General features: G+C 48.0%; 6 protein-coding genes across 6 annotated transcripts; 3 read left to right on the top strand and 3 right to left on the bottom strand.

Annotated features, from left to right (window-relative positions):
- Nucleotides 1-1,602: 1,602 nt before the first annotated feature.
- Nucleotides 1,603-3,067, bottom strand: BC939DRAFT_166037 (uncharacterized protein). The gene is made up of 2 exons (XM_051550321.1): nt 2,369-3,067; nt 1,603-2,281 (listed from the first exon to the last, which is right to left on the bottom strand). Exons 1-2 carry the CDS (start codon nt 2,894-2,896, stop codon nt 1,904-1,906), a joined length of 906 nt encoding a protein of 301 aa, XP_051411973.1. The 5' UTR covers nt 2,897-3,067; the 3' UTR covers nt 1,603-1,903.
- A 149-nt stretch (nt 3,068-3,216) lies between these two features.
- On the bottom strand, nt 3,217-4,352 carry BC939DRAFT_166056 (uncharacterized protein). The gene is made up of 2 exons (XM_051550322.1): nt 3,418-4,352; nt 3,217-3,230 (listed from the first exon to the last, which is right to left on the bottom strand). The coding sequence occupies exon 1, from the start codon at nt 4,112-4,114 to the stop codon at nt 3,524-3,526; it is 591 nt and encodes a 196-aa protein (XP_051411972.1). The 5' UTR covers nt 4,115-4,352; the 3' UTR covers nt 3,217-3,230; nt 3,418-3,523.
- Nucleotides 4,353-5,496: 1,144 nt separating this feature from the next.
- BC939DRAFT_452060 (armadillo-type protein) lies at nt 5,497-6,818 on the top strand. The gene is made up of 4 exons (XM_051555759.1): nt 5,497-5,723; nt 6,056-6,327; nt 6,423-6,623; nt 6,714-6,818. Exons 1-4 carry the CDS (start codon nt 5,554-5,556, stop codon nt 6,749-6,751), a joined length of 681 nt encoding a protein of 226 aa, XP_051411971.1. The 5' UTR covers nt 5,497-5,553; the 3' UTR covers nt 6,752-6,818.
- A 175-nt stretch (nt 6,819-6,993) lies between these two features.
- BC939DRAFT_424021 (DUF887-domain-containing protein) lies at nt 6,994-8,821 on the top strand. The gene is made up of 5 exons (XM_051553135.1): nt 6,994-7,403; nt 7,511-7,646; nt 7,893-7,998; nt 8,112-8,192; nt 8,298-8,821. Exons 1-5 carry the CDS (start codon nt 7,226-7,228, stop codon nt 8,601-8,603), a joined length of 807 nt encoding a protein of 268 aa, XP_051411970.1. The 5' UTR covers nt 6,994-7,225; the 3' UTR covers nt 8,604-8,821.
- Nucleotides 8,822-12,671: 3,850 nt separating this feature from the next.
- On the top strand, nt 12,672-13,831 carry BC939DRAFT_452045 (thymocyte nuclear protein 1). Its single transcript, XM_051555758.1, has 4 exons — nt 12,672-12,851; nt 12,983-13,207; nt 13,287-13,383; nt 13,486-13,831. The coding sequence occupies exons 1-4, from the start codon at nt 12,780-12,782 to the stop codon at nt 13,776-13,778; spliced, it is 687 nt and encodes a 228-aa protein (XP_051411969.1). The 5' UTR covers nt 12,672-12,779; the 3' UTR covers nt 13,779-13,831.
- On the bottom strand, nt 13,832-15,712 carry BC939DRAFT_452043 (uncharacterized protein). Its single transcript, XM_051555757.1, has 4 exons — nt 15,657-15,712; nt 14,607-15,562; nt 14,322-14,511; nt 13,832-14,220 (listed from the first exon to the last, which is right to left on the bottom strand). Exons 2-4 carry the CDS (start codon nt 15,422-15,424, stop codon nt 13,855-13,857), a joined length of 1,374 nt encoding a protein of 457 aa, XP_051411968.1. The 5' UTR covers nt 15,425-15,562; nt 15,657-15,712; the 3' UTR covers nt 13,832-13,854.
- Nucleotides 15,713-15,736: the final 24 nt, after the last annotated feature.

Genomic DNA, 15,736 nt, shown 5'->3' with positions numbered 1-15,736 from the left:
GAGGGAATCAAACAGCTACAGAGACCGCACACGCTTTTGACCAACACAAAATTTGTTTGAGAATCTCTTAAGGGCTTTTAGTATATTTTATTGGGTTTCTGTTACGATACAGGGATCGTTTGACGCGGCATGTTCTGATAGTGTGCAAGGGGCACGTTGTCATCCTCCTCATCTTCCTGAGCATTATTGAGTGCGGGTTGGATGGAGAGTGTCTTCAAAGTATCCGATTGGGAACCGATCTTCAAGTTTTGCTGCTGCTGTTGATAAGACAAAGATTCCTCTCCCTCTGATTCCTCATACGAGTCCGAGACATCCTTGCCATTTCCGCTGATCCGACTCTCTTCGTCAGGTTCACCATAATAGTTGGCGCCGTCCTGCAGATGGTTCCCTAATGCAAGACTTGCACCTGGCTGCCGTGGACGTGTGATATGATTGTCTGCCAGGTTGCCGTGGTACTGTTGTTGCTGCTTTTCGTATTCGGGGCTCTTGACAAGTCGCTCCGCTGGTTTGGGTGAACCTCGGCTTTTCTTCTTCTGACTCTTCCTCTTCTTCGGCTTCAGTTTCGACTTGGATTCCTTACCATCCTCCCTCGAATCCGATCCTTTTCCGCCCTGCTTTTGTTGTTGCTGCCACGCCTGCTGGTGCTGTTGTTTCTGTAATTCCACTTGCTGCTGCTGCTGGAGTTGTTGCTGCTGCTGAATCACGCCCAGGTACCAGAACATCATGTTGGAAATCAGCACCTGCTCGTGCAGTGGTCGCCGTGGGTTAGCCAGCTTCACATGTGATAGACGATAGATAGCTCTCTCAATGTGGATCGGTAGCCGATTGTAGTTGCTGTACTTGGGCCTTTCAGATGATACGGATTGTCCTGAAACTCCATTAATGGTTGCGGAGTGTGTAGTCTCAGCCGTGGTCGCCTGCGCCTTGGATGAAGTCGATTTACCGTTCCTTGAAAACAGCATAGAGAGAGTGGACTGCTTTTTAACAGTGGTTTCCATTGGAGAGGACATAGATGTATTGGACTCGATATTAGAAACCTGTGGTAATCCTGCGGCGTTAAGGCCAGCGGAAGATAAATCCGTGCTCTTCTCGCTTCCTTTCTCTTTGCCCCATAACCAAGACCAAGTCGAAGGTTTCTTGGCATGAGATGGAGTACCGGGTTGACCAACTTGCTTTTGCTTAACTGGTGATTGAGGGATCTGAGAGGATGGAGGCTGTTGAGAAACCGGCTGTTGAAGTAGGTTCTTGGTCAACTTGACGGGTGGCGGGATTGGATAATTGACCGTGAAGTTGTCAGGCATTTCCTGGCGGTCATCCTCTATCGCTTCCACCAAGAGGCGCGCTGCTGCCGAGTTCTCCAGCTTAGCAGGCGCGCTGACACGGAATGAAGGCGTCCCATCCTCTTCTCTTTGTGCTTCCTCGTTTTCCTTGCGCTGTTGTTCCAGCAAATGCGGTTCGACATATGTCGTGATTGTGGGCTTTGAGCTGTCCCTTAATGTTGACACGAAGCGTTTCAGAGGTACATCCCCATCCCGTCGACCCTTACTAGCGGTGTCAAAAGACGTTGGTGTTGTGGTTGAAGACTGACTAGCGGATGGCAAAGGCTGTGGACCAGGATCGACTAGTGAAACCGCAGGATATTCGCCGTTGGCATTTGTGATTTGCCTCAAGCGCGACACATCAGTTCTCGTATCGTTTGATGCCGAGGAGTTCCTACGAAGTTTTGTCCTCGCGCTCCTCCGCAGGAGCGAGAGACCTCCCCTCTCAAGTCCTCCTGTTCGCTTAACAGATATGAGATCCTCCTCGACGGCGTCCGCAGGAAAGTGATCTCCTACGAAATAGTACAGTAGAGGGTTAGACCGAATTGAAGCTTTTACCCACTCGAAATATTGGCCACATATCACTATGCTTCGCCATGATACCCATTACGACCAAGGTCAATGTACTTACTTGTCGGGGAAGACACAGAAAGACTGACGCTGCGCCTTAATGACGTCTTTGTTTTCAGTGGTGGCTCCCCCATCTGCTCCAGGGGTACAGAAAATACACCCGACAGAAAGTCCTGGCCGGCAGCCTCTTCCTCAAGTCTTGCTGGTCTGCTGGGGCGATCCTCCTGGTCTTCTTCGGGGTTGTATTGTGCTGATAACACGGATTTTCGACGCGTGACGGAAGCTTTCCTTGACGAGATAATTCCATCCGCAGTTTCGGATTCGACTCCATGCTTGGTCAGCCATTGGTTGTACTCATTGGGGGCAATTTCCGGATGGAGATGGAATGGTACCTAGGGAGTCGAAAGACGACGCGTCAATATCTGATTTATCGTGACTATTCTGCAGGAAAGCAAGGATCAAGAATGCTGTGAACTTACCCAAAACAAGTGAGAGGGATCTGTGGTCTCGATCTCCACCTCCTTCATATCCTGTGAGTCATCATTTGAACCAGACAAGTGAGTCGATGGAGAGTCGATGAGGGGGCCTTCCTGCGAGACGGTGATGTGGTCTGCCAAGAAAACACTCTGCCTCTTGGAGTGCGATAAGGATCGGACAATGGTGGGAGGGGAAAGATTGCCCTGCAGTGCGGAGGAAGTAAGATCCGCCCCGTGGCCAGGTTCCTGTAGCTGAGAAGATATCTCTCGGTCCTCTGCTGGGGACTCTGGAGGGGAACCAGGGGATGTCGTTGTTGTAGATGGCGATGACGCCGATGAGGCGGAAGAGGTGGATGAAAGGGGCGCAGGCGACGTCTTTTGTGGTGAACCATTCCTCATCGTCGTGCTCGCCACTTTATCCAGGTTCGAAGTTGCTATTTCCAAGACACCGTCGCCGTTCTTATCTTTACTCGGGAGGCTGCTTGGCTCTGATCCACAATCACTCAAGTCGTTCTGCCCCCTGGCATCCATTCCTCTGCCGCTTGCTTCATTGTCGGGTCCAGACTAATGCAGTAGTCAAACAGAAAAGAAGAGAGCGTCAATAATCAAATATCTCATAGTGGTGCTCACCAAAATACTTTGAAATCAATTATTTGCCACCCTTGTCAACATCTACTAATCCAGTGATACAATCACCCCAACCCAACCAAAGAATAACATGACCTTCCTAGTCCGCGCAACTGATAATCAAGTCAATGCAGACCCCACAATTGCAGTCAGGCCAAGCGGGTTCGAGAACGATGCTTGACCAGGTTAATAGTCAGTGACCAGGCTGGGATGTTCATAAGGGTTGATTGGTAAATAGCTGGGTACAATGAAGGTAGTGAGACAAGTTCAGCTAGGCTCTCTACAACCATCTCTTCTCGTTGTTCTGGCTTTTTGTCCTTGGGCCATGTGTACAGCCGGTAGATTGCATCCCACAAGCTCAGTTTGGCTTCCAAGACCATCCTCAGAGCGTAGTACAACTCCGTGTGGATAGAGCAGGTTCTTACATTTTGTTGGAGGGGTATTGATGATGACTCTTCCTGGCCCGACCCTGATTCAAACATCAGCCCATCAATCGCTATGGCTTCCCTTCTATGCCGTACAGCAATGCTTTCAGCCGATTGTTTTCGAGGACGTGTGGTGACAGTTTCCGCCTGCGGGCTGTCGTCTAGGACGGGTGACTCTGTGTCCTCCAAGGACATGTCTGCTGCTGAACGAGTGGTTGTTGTTCCAATGGTCTCTGCCCTCTGAAACGAATGCGCCCCCCTTCTCTGAATGAGTGCGAGCCTTGTTATCCCTTGGCTGGTCGCTTCTGCAGTCGATCTGGCTGGTACGCACTAGAGCGTCTCTCGGGTGTGTCCAGCAGAATTCCAAGAGAGAGAGGAAAGGTATGATGTTTGTGTCGTAGGAGCGGCGGTATATAGTGGCAAAGAAACAAAAACAAAGTGGAAACAAGAAAGAGGAATATGAGGGACGGAAGAAGACGACAAGGGGAGAAGGAGGGAATGTGTGGTGCAATAAAAGAGAGCCTTGGGACAAGATGGAAGGGAAGCGAATGGTGAGAGGCAGCAAGCAGGAGGACTTGAGCGAGGGGGATGGAGGGGATTGTGTTAGAGACAAATAAAAAAAAGGTACGGCACTCGACAAGAACAGCCTCCCCCTCTCCCTCTCCAAAAACCAAAAGAACTTTAGCCGGCCTGCCATTGTGCTAATAAATAACGAATAAATCGGCACAATTAACCTGAGACAGTCATGCCTTACAAATAAATCTTGTAAATGGCCTTAATCGAGCTTCGAAAAGACCGGACACCTTGAGCAGAGCAGAGAAGCTATGATAGGGCGGAACGACGAAAACATATAGAAGGAAGCAGGATGAAAAACTACAGATAATAGGATGACTAACCTTACCAAGAGCTATCGCTGATGCCAGGTGTGTGGTTTGTGGAGCCTGACTAATATAAGCCTGGTGGACGATCTTCAAGACCCCGTTTTGTGTCAGGCAAAGAATAGAAATTTGACCCATGCGAGTCGCTTGTCAACGGAACATGCTACCCTCTACTTGTGGCATAACAAAATCGGATTGCATCCCGCCAATCAGCTGGACCTGCTCAGATCAGGAAGTACAAAACTACTGGCGGCAACGTTTGCGTTATGGGAGCGTCGTGTCAGGGTCTACCACGCGATACAATGGGGAAGCCTCGCTAACACGCGCTCTGCTCGCTTCTCATCGTCCTTCACGCCTACTCGGTCAAAGACATGCGTGCCTGTTGTATTCCTCATGACCTTCTTCCTGGTCGGAGACGCCATCATATTTTATCTCGTCAACAACGCTCAGGAGAATATGCTGAAGAATACATGGTTTTTGGATGCCTTTTGACGGAAACACAATGGTGATCGTTGGTCAGGCTGGTTTGAGAAACATGTCGATAGCACAGTATTAGAGTGGATTCATGCATCCTGCTTGACGACGAGCCTCTTGGATGACCCTGTGCTCCTCCTTGTGTTCAAACAGACGAGCCCTACAAGAGCGTACCCCGTAACTCTCAATGTATGATGGAGGCGCTGTTGGTATGATTGCCAAACGATTCTATGCGATATTTATAGCTATCTGTAGTGAGTGTTGATGAAACGGTTCGTTTAAAACGACTCTGTTGTGTCTTGTAAGGAGGAGGGCCATAAGCTGCTATGCACCTGCAACAACTGAAATAAGCTCGATCGTATTCGCGACACAATTGCTGTGCAATGACCGGCGTTCTTTTACTCAGAAGACCATTATGGAAACATCATCTGAGAACAATGCTACTGCGACTCTTAAGAGCGTTTTGGTGATTATGAGGTCGATTTATTACCTCGAGGTTTAGCCAGTTGTAGGTTATACCCAGGATTTCTAATGAAGGAAGCAATTGAAGTACAAATCATCTTTGGTACACACCTCTTGGATATTGGGATATTGGGGGCAATGGCCAAGGACACTGCATACATTTGAAGCTGGTGTGACACTCGCCTTCAATAATACGACAAGAGAGGCTGCAGAACCCTTAAGGGACCTTTTGTTTTGATTTTCCTGCTAGAGGTCGTAATGTGAATCAAATTGGCATTGGATTCCACCACTCCTCGCTTGCCTTCACTGCATCATCATCACCATGGCCCGTGTCTCCAACACTCCTGCCTCCCGCCCCGAGGTCATCCAGTCCCTCATCGATGGAGTCGACAGATACAACCCCGACAACGTCTCGATTCTGGAGGAGTACCTGGCCACACAGTGCACCAACAAGGAGTGTGATTCCATGGCTAACCTGGCCATCCTCAAGTTGTAAGAGACTTTTTTCCCCTCAGGAGCTATTATCTTATTCCGCTGGCTGGGATAAAGAAACGCTGGTTGGGACTTTGGACGCATGTGATGATATGGAGACGAGTTGTTCGCCCGACAAAAACTATTGAAGAGGGATATTTCCCCAGGCCTTCTTCAAACCCAATCAACCACAGGACACAGGGCGTTCAGCTCACGGAAGCCATCCTATGATCCTTTATCATTCTGTTTTGCAGCCTCAGCATGCCATGGGTGGGGTCATCAACCCTCTTCTACCTTTCCATGGTGCAATGATGGTATCCTGATCGCCTTTTGTCCCTCTCGAATCAAACTAGGTACCAGTTCAACTTGCACTTGATCAACGACCAGGTCGTCAACAACATCCTTGTCAAGGCTCTGACGACGTTGCCCGAGCCTGACTTTAACTTGTGCTTGTATCTTTTGAACGATCAAATGGTCACAGAGGAGCCCGTTATTCGTCTGGTCGCTCTCCAGGATCTGCTTGAGCAGGCACGATATGCCGACTTCTGGAAGGCGTATGAGGGCGATGACATCTACAAGGAGCTGACAGCCGAGGTCCTTGGATTTGAGGATTCTATTCGCGCCAGTATGTATCTTATGTTTCAGCGCATGCCATTGGATTCCAGCTGCATTCACACCATTGATCATACTTGACTGATTACTCCCTCCTTTTTTGGTCAGATATTGCCAACGCTGTCGCCATGACTTTCCAGTCGATTGAGCTTGCTAGCTTGGAGAAATATATCCATTTGAAGGGCCAGGCTTTGTCAGACTTTATTAGCGCACAAGGATGGACCGAGGCCAACGGCGTTGTCTCCATTCCAGTCAACAAGGACAACGAGGCTAAGACCACCGTCTTGACGGAGAACATCAAGTTCGAGCGTACGTGTTTTGTCTGGCTTCCTTGCGCTGCTGCCGTGCCGCTTTGCTGTTGAAATAATCTGACATGTTAATTATTTTACTTTCTATTAGAATTGACCAAGATTATTGGACACTCAAACGATGCATAGAGAGGGACAGTAGGATCGAAGGGCAAATACGAAAAATAAAATCCGTATAAATCGTATTCTATTGGAGCTTTTCCACTTTCTTGCAGACCGCGATTTACAAGGCTATGTTATGCTACGCTGATGGATGAGGATTGTATGACTTCATGAAGTTACCCGGAGTTTTTATCGGTCTCGGCGGAGGCGCGTCGACTTTCGGCTGAAATTTGTCCGCTCTGTTTAATTGAGGGAACCAGTCCTTCCTTGGACTTACTGTGGGGCTGATGGTTACCAGCACATCTGTCCCTTTCTCCTCTTTCCTTTCTTCCTCCTCTCCTTCTCCTCTACTCTTCTTCCTCCTTCGTTCCTTCAACCGACACTCTGCAACACCTTGTCTTCGACTCCACTGCCGACCTATCTTGATTAGTGGCCAACAGAGTAACGCAGCGTACCTGACACTGTCTCAGATAAATAAAGTAGAATCACTACTTTCCAGCCATGGCCACCAACGTACTTGACTCTCTTGGTGTGGCAACACTGAGCAACCATTGGACAACACTCTTGGCCTCTGCCCTTGTCTGCAATATCATTGTGCAGCTTTCAGGGCTGATCAGCCCGATGCTATTCCCAGGCACATATCCCAAGCTACAGGGGGCCAAGAAACTGAACTGGGATGGTACTTCATGCTGCAGATGAGCAGGAATCAGGCCATCGTGAATGTCCAGTGGGCTCCTCATCTTTATTTACATTTTATTTTTATTTTGTCTGGGTTCATTCATCTAGTTCATGTGGTGTCTTCTGTCCATGCGATCACCATCGTCCTACTATCGGCCCCATTGCTATGGAACGAGACGTTGATAAAGAACAAGGTCTTTGGATACGACTTTTACGCTGGCCAGGTCTATGCAGTTGCATGCGGGTAAGGACATAATATCCTTGACGAGCCAGATGTGAATAGGACAGGGGCAGGGAGAAATGTACCAATTGAACGTAGGGGTTTCATAGAAGAAGTGTTTGGACCATTTCAGGTTGGGCGAATCTCTACAGCCGACCTTAAATTAGAAAAAAACGGCGGGGAAAAATGCCGTAAAATATGAAGGATATTAGAGGTTTTCTACAAACCATGACTAATGCCAAATGCTACTCAAAATGTTGATCTATCTAGATACTTCCTCTGGGACACGCTCCACAGCATCCGCTACATGAAGGAGTTTGGTATTGGATTTGTCTTTCATGGAATCTGCTCATTCGGCGTCTTTATCTTCAGCTTCGTAAGCATTTCAGTTCCAAACTCGGTTCCAGAGGACGCATTCGATACCATTCTGCATAAAATCACCTCTCGAAACTGATATCTACTGGTGTTGCTTACTTTCCCTGTTTGTAGAGACCGTTCCTGCAGTACTATGGGAGTGTCTTTTTGATGTTTGAGTTGAGTACACCGTTCCTCAATATTCACTGGTTCATGGTACGGAAACAAGACATGAAAGAGAGTATTTATTGAAACGCAATCGCAGCTCGCACGGATCCATTGACCAAATTTGGGGTCATTATCTTCTTCCTGTATCAATAGGATAAGTTGAGCATGACAGGAAGCATATACCAGCTCATCAACGGTATTATCCTGCTGGCAGTTTTCTTTAGCGCCAGGATCGTCTTTGGCCTGTACATGTCCTATCATGCCTATGTCAGCGTGATGGATGTTCTGCATCAGGTCCCTTGGCACCTAATCATAATTTACTCGGCAGCAAACGTGGTCCTAAACAGCCTGAACTTGTTCTGGTTCTACAAGATGATCGAGTCGCTTATGAAGCGATTTAAGCCAAGTAAGGCTGACGTTAAGAAGGCGAGAGCAACCAAGGCTAAACGTGTAGAGTAATTTGTCGCGTCTGAGTGCCTAGGGAACAATTGTGTCTTTATTTAACATCCGTCATTACGACGCGTACCAAGCGTACACTACAATTTATGTTCGATCTGCAACGTTGGTTAAAATAAATCGATGTATAATCCTATAGTTGAACTGTTAGTAGAGTCCGCGACGCAAAACAATGGGCCAGCGATAGTACACTCATAGTTTCAGTCTAGCCCAAAGCTGGCAATATTCGCTTTAGATAGGTCCAATAAATGATCAATAGAATGCCATTCACCTCGCACTTTCACCATGACAACCATCAAAGAACTTATGCCTACTGATCCTCGATTTATGCGAACGTCCCGTGCATTCTGGTTCAGGTCAGTATTGACCTATATAATAAATTGGTCCTTCAAAGGACATCAAATGTTAATGTAACAAAGTTCATCGATTCCTCGAACTGCTTCCTACCGAGTTGACGCGTCGTCTTGGTTCTCGCACGCGCGATCAACTGGCTAAGGCTGCTGGTGAATCAAATTTAGCGGCAGGGAGGGCCATTCGTTACTACGAGAGCGAAAATGGTTTTGGAGACGATGAACCCCCAGACCCAATAGTGTCATCACCAACACAAGGTCGACCTCAAAAACAACTAGAGCCTCGATATAGGGAAGCATTGACGGAAAATCGTGACGAAGTTCAACAACATTAGAACAACGAACACCTCCAGGACGATCATACAACAATTGAGCTCACGCTTTGATATAGACGCACAGCCGCGCACAGTAACACCGTTGCTTAAAAGTTGTTTGCTGCAATGGGATTTATCCCTTCCAATATTTGAAATTAACATCGGTGGAGCCTCATAAAGCCTTTTCGCTCTACAAGGCCACCCCCCACATAGTATGATTCAGGACCCGAGGGTCGATTCGTATTCAACTAAAAATCGAAAAAGGGTGGCAATCGTCGCATTCTAGCACGAATTCTGACTTTGAGGCCGTTCAGTCAAAATCCAACGGATGATAGCTTTGGGCCATTGCCTGCTCAGGCAGGCCCAGATACTAATTATGCGAATGCGCGATTCCTCTCGTACTAAGTTCAGTTACTATTGCAACAATATATCATCAGCAGGGTAAGCCTAACCTGTCTCACAACGGTCTAAACCCGGTTCACGCTCCCTATTTGTGGGTGCATGGCGAATGCGCTGTTGTTTGTTGATCTGGCGCTGGACGCAGCGGCGGTGCTGGTGATATTGGCCAGGGTCGGTGAAGGACGTTGGGACGAGAGGATTGCTTAGAATCGGAAGAGTTACTTAAGACAGCGGGCTGCCATGGTCAACATTTACGGACGCACAATACCCCATACCCTGGCTTTGATCTCTTCATTGTTCGCCGCTTTCGCTCCCGCTCTTTGGTTTTTCGAACCCATTGAGTGCTTCAGTTTGTGATCTTGACTACCGCTTTTAAGTTGTGAACTTGTCATGGACAAAGACTGATTCGAACAACCTTAACCACCAGAGCTGCGATATACATGTGGGCGGTGCGTCGTATCATGTTCGTTTCAGTATCAAGTCGCTCAACAAAGAAGCTCGGAGGGGATGTGATGAGACAGTGGTTGGAAGAGCACGACATAGCGAGATCAGTAGATAATCCGACAGAGGCCCAACTCTACGCAATGATCCAGGAGGCGACAAGGGACGAGCGACTGGCCTGTAACGCGTGCGCTATTGCGGAAAAGCTTGGCCACCGAATCCTTAAAACACCTCCCTACCTCAGCCCATGGAGAAGATCTGGGATGTACGGAAACAGGAGCAAGCCGCCGATTATAGTGGCGAAGAAACAGTGCTTTCTAAATTACTCAGTGATCATTTATTAAACCTGTCTAAAGCGAATATAGCCTACACTCTTTTTTTCGATTTGCCCGTATTTTCACTATGGCAAATGCGGTATTTCACTGAATTAAAATATATGCTCGTGGGTATTCAATCGATTTTTAATTTTGCATGGAATTACGGATAACAAATCGTGCGGTCGCTCGAGCCTTTGGGTCGTCGCTTGCAAGCCAAGTCTCCACCTTCATCGCCAAGCTCTCTGCTCCGAATGTGACCTTGAACAGGCTGTAATCGTCGGAATCGATGGAGGAACTCCGTTCTCGTTCTCGTGGCGTAAATAGAGCTTCTCTCATGGCCAACTTCTCGCGCACCGCCTTCCTTATCTCCTCTGCCAGATCCTGCGCATCCTTCTGGTTCTTTTCAAGGTTAAAGTTGAACCTTTCTCCGTCCAAGGCCGATGCAATAAAACGAAGAAAGTGTCGCTTCGTTTGTTGTTTGGCTGTCTCTGCGACTGGTGGATATATGGGTTGTCGCTCCTGCACACCTGCCGATCTCTCCTCGAGATTGTCAGCCATCATCCTAGGAAGAACCTTCGTGGTGCGAAAACATTGTCGTAGTGTTGAAGCCTTCACTTGCGACCATGCATATGGGATTAAACTCCACGCCTCGCCGTTGGTGACCTTCGCTCCATGGGCATATTTCTTTACAATCGTCTCGACGTATTGTCGCTTGAAAACGCTAATAACGCCAGCATCCAATGGTTGGGTGACAGATGTCGAGTTTGCTGGGAGACGTTCAAGACGAAGGCGTGTCCACTTCTGCCCTGTCAACGGGTCGATGTTGCCAATGCCGCTGTGTGCTCCACAGGAGTCGAAGAGAAGAAGACTTGGTGCAGAGAGACTGGTGTCGAGAAGATGAAGCCACCCCTCAAAGAGCTGCTGGGTCATGTATCCCTTTGATGCCTTATCGAGGTAATGGGGACTTGCTTGCATTGCTCAATGCCTCGAGCAAGATGCTCGCCTAAAGTATCAAAACAGAGCGAAACATAGGAATGAAATTACAGATCTTGTTTATGTGGTGCAGCGAGTTTATATATATACTTACCAATAACGAGCGGCCTCAACGCCGGTATATTTACTTTTCGTGCAAGTGAAGAACCAGTGGCATTGATACAAAAGAGAACTGACACCCGAGAGCCAGTTCCTCTTGTAGCCTTGGCACCCCTTTTGAGCTCTGGGGTGCTATAGGAGCGGGCGGGCACCTCCAGCAGATACATCCCTGTCTCGTCGCAATTGTAGATATCTTCAGGGTTGTATTCGGAGCAGATCTTGCGGATCTCGGCCATCCTTGGTTCGATTGCTTGCATGTCGACAGCGCCCGCCTCGCCTTTGAGATTGAAACTTGCGACGCAGTATTCTTCCTTCATCCGAGAGAGCCATGATGCTGTGAAGGACATGGTACGACCAAGTGACATGCTTTCAGGAGCAATATCATCGACAAGCACATGGAAAATGGTTTCAGCTGCAGCCTGGAGTTGTCGACCACTGATAATACCACTATCCTTTCGCACTTCGATCAGCCAGTCATAAACAGCCTGATCAATCAAGTATCGTACCAGCATGGATTGATCGTCAGAAAGCTTGCATTTATTGCCTCGACCATGGAACACATCGTACTTGGTCTTGTCGTAATCCTTGTCCCATTGCTTAATCGAATCTCGATGGATATCTGCTTGTACAAATGAATGAAGGTTGGTGGGCATCACTCTAACATCCTTCTTCTGCCGGAGGTGGCGATAAATCTCCACAAGCTCCATACGATACCGAAGAGGAAACCCTTTTCCTCGATATTTACGGAGGTCAATCGCCTGCGAAGGTTGACTTTTTAGAAATGAGCCAGCTCGTGCTTCTGCAAGCAGTGCACGGTGCAAGAGAGTTGGCGCGTCCTCACTTGCACTAGCAGAAGAGGCATTGCTTCCATTACCCTTAAGGGTGATCGTTGTGAGCGGGGGTTGGTGCCAGAGCTGGTTGTTCTATGCTTTGGCATCTTGGATAAAGAGGTGAGAATGGGACGTGAGAAAGCGGATGAGAGAAGAGTGTGTGTGAGAATATACTATTGCTGATGAAGATATAAGGCAAACTCTGCGAGGATATAAAGTATATCTGACGTATCGATTGAATACCCACGAGCATATATTTTAATTCAGTGAAATACCGCATTTGCCATAGTGAAAATACGGCAAATCGAAAAAAAGAGTGTAGGCTGAAATTTGGTGGGTCTATCCACCGCTGAAACCCCTTTAACCTCTCTTGAAGCATCTTGTCAACGCGACTCGCGGTTAATCACCAACGCCATCCCCTGCGCAAGAACTATCGATGGAGACCCGATCAAGAAAGCGCGTCACTGAATCCGAGGATTCAGCTACCACATCCAAGAAGGCAGCTCATGTAAGTCATGTAAGTCCTCTCTTCATTCCACTTTGCGCGCTTCGATGGATAAGATCCTTCGGCCAGCCCTGTATCCTAACGCAAGTTCAACTCTCTTTATCGCCTATCGCTTGCGACGATCATTTACGCAGACCTCAGCCAAGGACTCAGTAGAGCAGACCAAAGTGAGCTACGTAAAGGAAGAGCTAGTCAAACCAAAACGACGCAATAATGGGCACACGGCCGTCAGCGTAGAGGAGCACAAGAATACAGATGGTACCAGAACCAGTGTCTGGTTGATGAAATCTGAGCCTGACACGTTCAGTATCGACGATTTGATCAACTCAAAGGATTCGACCTCACATTGGGATGGCGTTGTAAGTGCTGGCAAGCGGTACGCAATTGTCATTTTGATTGAAAAAACTGACTGTTGCATGAACATTTCTATTTCTGTAGAGAAACCATGAGGCAAAGAACTTTATGAAGAACAGTATGAAAGTCGGCGATCGGGTGCTATTCTATCACTCCAATACGAAAGAGCCAGGAGTCGTCGGTAAGCACATGTGGTCAAAGGCGATTCTGGTGCCCTATCCATGTTCCCATTTTTTTAATTGTTCTTTTCTATTTCTGTTGGCTATATCTCTCTACCTTGCAGCGATGGCTAAAATTGTAAAGGAGGCGTACCCAGACCACACGGCCTTTGATCCAAAAAGCGAATACTACGACTCTAAATCTGCAAAGGAGGACCCTCGTTGGTTCATGGTCGATGTCGAGTTCGATCGCAAGCTGAAGAGGATACTGACGCTGAAAGAGCTCCAGGAATACAAGGATACCGAATTGAAGGAGATGAAACTGCTGAATAAAGGCCGGCTCTCGGTGCAGCCTGTTTCTGACGTCGAAATGAAGTTCATCATGCAGCTGGAGCAGAAAGAGGCGCCCGAGCGGTGATTGTGGGTTGCAGACAAGCTTATGAAACCCCGTATCCTTTTGCAAAATAAAAATGGGGAGTTTTTTATTTACCACTCTATGCAGCTTTCGGGATGTCTGACGTCAAGAGTGGCCCTGGTCGCACCTGCGCATGATAATCGTATGGCTTCGACAATGCGGACCCAGTGCCCGTCGCGACTGCTTCGTGACAGTCAGGTCCGCAGGTGTTGGCCCACTTTTGGCGACAGGCTGGACACTGGATAAAGAGCAAATGACAGCGCGTGTTGGCACAGTTGGTCAAGTCATCGTGAGCTGTATGGCACTGGTGACAAGAGCTGACCACGTCGTCCGTAATTCGCTCGCCTCGTCTCCCATCGAACGTAAAGTTCTTGCCCACGAAATGCGACTTTTTGTCCGGCTGCGATTTGATATAACGGCCATAACTAGTGATTCCTCCCTTGAGCTATGTCGAACGAGGGGATCAAAGGGCATTAATCCCAGTTTTCTTTAAGAAACAAATCCCTGTCAGCTGCGAGACTTGAAAGATCGGGTGTAAGTACTCACCATTTTGACGTCCTTGAATCCTTTCTGCTTCAGATACCGTCCAGAAATGCTGCAGCGAATTCCGCCTGTGCAGACCATCATGACCTCTTCATTCTTGCTTCGTCCTTCCAAGAGCTCATCCAGAAGATCCATATTTTGCTTGAATGTGGTGCAGTCCATTTTGACCGCCGTCTTGAACGCCCCCACCTCACTATTTTGCAGCAATGGGTGGTGAAAGAATTCATATATCAGTATGTAAATCCTGGTAACAGTACAGTTTCGATAGTCGATAAAAGCAAACCCTACTTTTCAAAATGGTTGCGCATGTCGACAAGTAACGTCTTGTCGCTAACCTCGTCCAGTTGAGCATGAAATTCCTCCGGCTCCAGGTACTGAGGCGGTTCCGAATCCTGAACATCCCACATACCCAGCCTTCCGTCCGCGACCAATTGCTTCTTGACCGCAACCTTCAACTTCCGAAAGACTCGCTCGCCTGGCTCCTCACATGAGAAATTCCAAATTGCCCCGTCTGGCCCCTTCCCGAAGCGATCCAGTACAAGTTGCTGCAAAGACGACTGTAAGTCCTTGATGTGCTCCACAGGGGTACAGAGATGAAGATTGACCCCATCTTTGGCGAGATAGATCCGTCCTGTAATGCTAAACTGAACCAGCTGGAAAAATACCTCGTCCCGGAGATCCTCAAGTTGATCTTCAGGGATCGGTGTAATGGTATAGAGAGTCAGAGTCTGGTATTTTTGACCGACTGGCGCAGGGCCTGGAGGAGTGTAGCGGATCGGATACCGCTTCGATGGGAAGAGGTTATGATCACGATCTACTGTTGCAGCCTGTAAGTGATTCTGGCGAGCACATTGGCCATGAACCGCACTGAATCGATTGTTGGTTGTCAGAGTGCCTAGCCGAGAGGCAGGGTAGTGCCGTGTGCGTAAAGTACTCCATGAGTTATGTACATCCTGCGTTCCTGAAAATAACAAACGACCTTGAAAAGAGGCTGATGCGGTGGTTCCAAACGCACGTTGTCGTTCAAAAGGGCGACCCAACAGATTCGTTAGCTTCCGCAAAGTTGATCTAAGGTCCAGCCTGGACACATGTCTGCAAGTCGCCATTGTAGTGGAAGTGGATCAAAAAGGCATCACTGGAACGAGCGGAACAAGGCAACCTGGGTCGTCAATCATATTTGACAATCCCTGCAGGAAATCCATTTGCCACGTTGTATGCAAGTCAACTCCCCTAGGAAATCCATGTAATTTGTTTATCTGAAAATCGGGCCTATGGTCTGTTGTTTACGCCTTTGTCTTCGGCAAATGTACTAAGTATTTTACATGGATTTCCTATAGGGGTTGCCAAGTAAGAGTTCTCCGGCGTTGGTGACATCTGTTGGTATTTTATATAGGTTTATATAAAATTATACGGGTGGA

This window comes from Gamsiella multidivaricata (genome assembly GCF_025024155.1).
Source record: "Gamsiella multidivaricata strain RSA 2152 chromosome Unknown BC939scaffold_34, whole genome shotgun sequence".
Taxonomy (NCBI): domain Eukaryota; kingdom Fungi; phylum Mortierellomycota; class Mortierellomycetes; order Mortierellales; family Mortierellaceae; genus Gamsiella; species Gamsiella multidivaricata.
Note: the sequence above shows the minus strand (reverse complement) of the source record. Positions and strands in the feature narration are given on the sequence as shown.